Source organism: Phyllobates terribilis, unplaced genomic scaffold (assembly GCF_046119375.1).
Source record: "Phyllobates terribilis strain yellow unplaced genomic scaffold, ASM4611937v1 Scaffold_60__1_contigs__length_8166268, whole genome shotgun sequence".
NCBI classification, from domain to species: Eukaryota; Metazoa; Chordata; class Amphibia; order Anura; family Dendrobatidae; genus Phyllobates; species Phyllobates terribilis.
In genome coordinates this window covers 487,182-491,989 of record NW_027362820.1, presented here as the reverse complement: position 1 = coordinate 491,989, position 4,808 = coordinate 487,182, and the positions used below count along the sequence as shown (strand labels likewise).

At 41.2% G+C, this 4,808-nt stretch overlaps 1 protein-coding gene across 1 annotated transcript; it reads left to right on the top strand.

Moving 5' to 3' along the window:
• The first annotated feature begins 276 nt into the window (after nt 1-276).
• Nucleotides 277-4,599, top strand: LOC141192354 (uncharacterized). The gene is made up of 4 exons (XM_073661871.1): nt 277-525; nt 609-706; nt 908-998; nt 2,846-4,599. The coding sequence occupies exons 1-4, from the start codon at nt 393-395 to the stop codon at nt 4,033-4,035; spliced, it is 1,512 nt and encodes a 503-aa protein (XP_073517972.1). The 5' UTR covers nt 277-392; the 3' UTR covers nt 4,036-4,599.
• The last annotated feature ends 209 nt before the right edge of the window (nt 4,600-4,808 follow it).

The window sequence follows — 4,808 nt, the reverse complement described above, 5'->3', positions numbered from 1 at the left end:
ACTGGAGAGGGGAGAGATTCTGATGACCTCACATTGCATCATTCTTATCTATGGGAATAACTGATGGACAGAACTGGAGAGGTGAGGACTCTGGAAATGTCTGGAGTGAGATTTATTAATGTGTCTCTCCATAACCAGGATTACACAGTAGTGAAGAAGACCTCTAGTGAGCGCTGTCAGGACCCTGTGTCTGAGAGATGGGGAAGACCCCTGAGCCCAATCACAGGGCCTCCATCTCACCCCCTGATACATGAGGACATCAATGACCAGAAGATCCTAGAACTCACCTACAAGATGATTGAGCTGCTGACTGGAGAGGTGACACTGCTGGGAATTCTGGGACATTATACAGTAATGCTATGAAGAGATCAGGGGGATGACTGTATCATTGTATGTGTCAGGTTTCTATAAGGTGTCAGGATGTCACCGTCTATTTCTCCATGGAGGAGTGGGAGTATTTAGAAGGAGACAAGGATCTGTACAAGGACATCATGATGGAGGTTCCCCAGCCCCTCACATCACCAGGTAATAGACAGGACTAAATACACACGGCCTATAATTATCTGTATGTAAAGAATGATTTCAGTCCCTGTATGTGTTTCCTCCAGCTCTATCCAGCAAGAGGACAACACCAGAGAGATGTCCCTGTCCTCTTCTTCCACAGGACTGTAAACAAGAAGATCCCAATGTTCCTCAGGATCATCAGGTAGATGGAGGGAAGGTGTCATGAGATCTCCCCTATGATGTGTAGACGGCTGTGAAGGTCTTGTGCTCAGTCTTGTTTTATCCACCAGTATTATATGTTTTATACTTGTGTAATGAGAACGGTGGAGATGGCAGGATTAGAGCTGATCATAGATGTGACTTCTCCATCATCTGTCTGTGACTTTTACAATATTTGTTTCAGGGTGAAGATCTGACCCATATTCATACTACAGAGACATATGTGAGGGGTGATGAATGGTGTAAAGAGGAGATTCCGACATATGACTACCCAGGTGAGTAGTAACCACTAAATGCAGAGAAGTCACAGATTCTTCTCAGTAACCGGCTGTGGCTGCTTTATCGGTGGTGTAGTCTGGCTGTATCACAATCGTGTGATCACCATTTTGCCTCCAGACCACAACATTCTCCTCCATCCAAAACTGTTCAAATAACTGGGCATTGAAAGACCTTTTCTGTAGAACTTACAACCTGGAGGATCCACCTCCCCCCGGGATTAGAAGATGCTGACCGTTACCTGCCCAGGTTTGTGAACTACAAAGCCAAATGACAGCGTACGTAGAATGTGCTGACAAGTTAAAAAATCACTTGAAGAAAAACATTATGATGGGCCTGTAAGAGAAAGTGGAGGGTAATGATGCTGTTGGCTTCCTAGATCCCTGATATCTTATTGGATGAATCTACCTTCTCTCCCTTCTGTGCTGCTGAATGTGCTCATATGGTCCCTACAAGACCAGGTCCAGTCTTTATGACCAAACTTAACTTTTATGATTTGTTATTGTCTATAGTCACAGTTTTTGACTACAGTATTTTGTTCCCAAAATACTCAGATTTATCCCCTTCCCACAGCCAGTTTTGCGTTTCTAATCAGGCCTCATTTTTCGAATCTGATGTGTGTCACTTTTTGTGATGATAACTTTGGAATTCTTCACAAAGGATAATTGGAAACAAATGGACCTTGCAAATTATTTTCCAACTTCTCTTGAATCTGACAATCCCCTATATACGGTTGTACACTACTGTCTGGGCACATGGCAGGTTAAGAAAGGAAGGAGCGACATTTAGCTATATGAATGCAGATCTTGCTGGAATAGTTTGCAGACACCATGTATTGGGGGCACTATTCATGGCCACCTGGCAGCTCAAAAGATGGCCCCCACAAACAGGCTTGGCGCTATCTACTCCATTTCTTAGTGTTATCTTACGCCCTATTCTTAGTGGCTGGACAGAGCCTGCATCGCCCAGAACTTCTGGTTCTGACTTCTCCACCATTACCAGCGACGCCTGCAGAATGTATAAGGCGTCTGGTGACAGAAGCAGACTTCACGGGAGCAGTTCCCAGAGAAGATGGGACCCACCATTTGCAGAATCCCTAATATGACAAAATGGCAGAAAACCAGAACAGTAGAAATCCCCATAAAGGGACTCCATTTTGGAAACTATAACCCTCAGTGAATTAATCTATAGGAGTAGTGACTATTTTGACTCCACATGCACTTTCCGGAAATTAGCACGTAGTGGATGTTGGAGAATGAATCTTGTTCATTTGCCATTTTATTACCCAACTCATAGTGTCCAGATTGTGCTCCAGGAGACACACACCGTAAATTAAGTGGGTTCTTCTCACTATAGTAATGCCAAATACATGGACGCTAAATGTGGTTTTGGCACACTGCAAGGCTCAGAAGTGAGGGTGAGATCTGACTTTGGGAGAGCAGATATTGCTGGATTGGTTTATGGAAGCCATGTTGCTTTTCAAGAGCCTTTGAGTCACTAATAATGTGGAAACCTCTGTTTTTCCACTGACAGATGATGGACCTGAGTGGGGACTTGTTTTTTATGAGATGAGTAGAAGTTTTTATTGGTATTATTTTAGCTTACATAACATTGGTGGCTTTTTATTCCATATTTGGGAAGCAGAATGAACAAATAGTTGAACCATGCTTTACTGGTTCATTATATGAGGTTTTCTATTAAACTGTGATCTGTCAGTGTCTTAGTGAATAATTCCATATTTTTGCATAACTTGCTGTTTTTACAGACACTTTAAGTAGAAATGTCATAATGTATAAAATTCAACGATATTTTATTCTAAAATAATAATTGGTTTTCTTCTTGGCAGATGACTGCACCAGGAGATCAAATGGACAGCTGACATCTTCAATTTTTAAATCAGATGATTTTAAGATCCCACAATATACAATTGAAGTGAATGCCATTACTCCAGATATCCCATCATACCTTCACAGCAAACATTTGTCATCTGATCCTTTGAAACAGGTCCTGTCTTCTGATTCATTACCGACTACTAAGGAAAATCAAAGTCACAAAATAAGCATTAAAAAACGAACTGATCATAAAGCAAATGAGTCATTTTCAAGTTCAGAATATGGAAATAGTTTTCCCTTCGAAAAGTCCTTTCTTAAACTTGAACAATTTCACACAGCAGAGAATAGATTTTTTTGTTCCAAATGTGAGAAATGTTATAACCAGAAATCAGATCTTGTAAGACACCAGAGAAGTCACACAGGGGAGAAGCCATTTTTATGTTCAGAATGTGGGAAATGTTTTAACCATAAATCGAGTCTTAATTGCCACCAGAGGACCCACTCAGGGGAAAAGCCCTTTTCCTGTTCAGAATGTGGGAAATGTTTTAATAGTAAAATGATTCTTGATAGACACAAGAGAACTCACACAGGGGAAAAGCCCTTTTCCTGTTCAGAATGTGGGAAATGTTTTAATCGTAAAATAATTCTTGATAGTCACAAGAGAACCCACACAGGAGAGAACCCATTTTCCTGTTCAAAATGTGGGAAATGTTTTACGAGGAAATCAGGTTTGATTAAGCACCAGAGAACCCACACAGGGGAGAAGCCTTTTTCCTGTTCAGAATGTGGGAAATGGTTTAACCAAAAATCAAATCTTAATTGCCACCAGAGAACCCACACAGGGGAGAAGCCTTTTTCATGTTCAGAATGTGGAAAATGTTTTAACCATAAATCAAATTTTGTTAAGCACCAGAGAACCCACACCGGAGAGAAGCCTTTTTCATGTTCAGAATGTGGGAAATGTTTTAACAATAACTCAGATTTTGTTAATCACCAGAGAACTCACACAGGGGAGAAGCCTTTTTCCTGTTCAGAATGTGGGAAATGTTTTAACGATAAATCAGATTTTATTAAGCACCAAAGAACTCACTCAGGGGAGAAGCCTTTTTCCTGTTCAGAATGTGGGAAATGTTTTGTGAAGAAATCATCACTTCTTAGTCACCAAAGTATTCACACAGACGAGAAGCCATTTTCATGTTCTTAAAGTGGGAAATGGTTTACACGGAAATCAACGCTTAATAAACATCGGAGAAGTCACACAGGGGAGAAGGCTTTTTCATGATCAGAATGTTGGATATGTTTTAACATAAAAATGTATCTTTTTAAAGGGGTTGCCCACTACTAGGACAACCACTTGTCATTCCTCATGTTTGACCTTGTTAACATAAAAACATTCATACTCGCCTTCCTTGCCAGCTCCGTTGCTGCAGTGTCAGTACTCGTGTTCCCGGGGTTCGTGAGGTTGTTACATCACACGAGCCCTGCGCCCAATCAGCGCCAGCTTCACTGTCCCCACCTTGGACGTATTGAACATTAACAGGAAGCCAGGGGTTTGACTGCTCTCCGATACCCTCTTAATGTTCGATTTGTCCGAAGTTGGGGACAGTGATGTCATCTTTTACTTTTTAAAAATTACAAAAAGTAAAATGGGCCCATGCAAAAGTTTGGGCACTGTGCATGGTTGCTACCTAGTAGCCAGCCAAGAGTCTTTCAATTCTTGTTTGAGGGATTTTCATCCATTTTTCCTTGGAAAATTCTTCCAGTTCTGTGAGATTCCTGGGTCGTCTTGCATGCACTGCGATTGTGAGGTCTAGCCACATATGTTCAATGGTGTTCATATCAGTGCAGTTGTTAAACCTTTATCTTGCGCCTTTTGAGGGGTAGTCTATTGTGGATTTTGAGTTCTATTTTAACCTCATCGTTCCACAGGACTTGTTTCCAAAATGCATCAGGCTTGTTTTATATGTTCTTTTGCAT

Excerpts from the sequence above, each read along its gene's own strand:
- LOC141192354 (XM_073661871.1), top strand. The coding sequence starts at position 393 with ATGTGTCAGGTTTCTATAAGGTGTCAGGATGTCACCGTCTATTTCTCC. Across the intron at positions 707-907 it reads ATGTTCCTCAGGATCATCAG|GGTGAAGATCTGACCCATAT; the intron begins GTAGATGGAGGG and ends TATTTGTTTCAG. Across the intron at positions 999-2,845 it reads TCCGACATATGACTACCCAG|ATGACTGCACCAGGAGATCA; the intron begins GTGAGTAGTAAC and ends TCTTCTTGGCAG.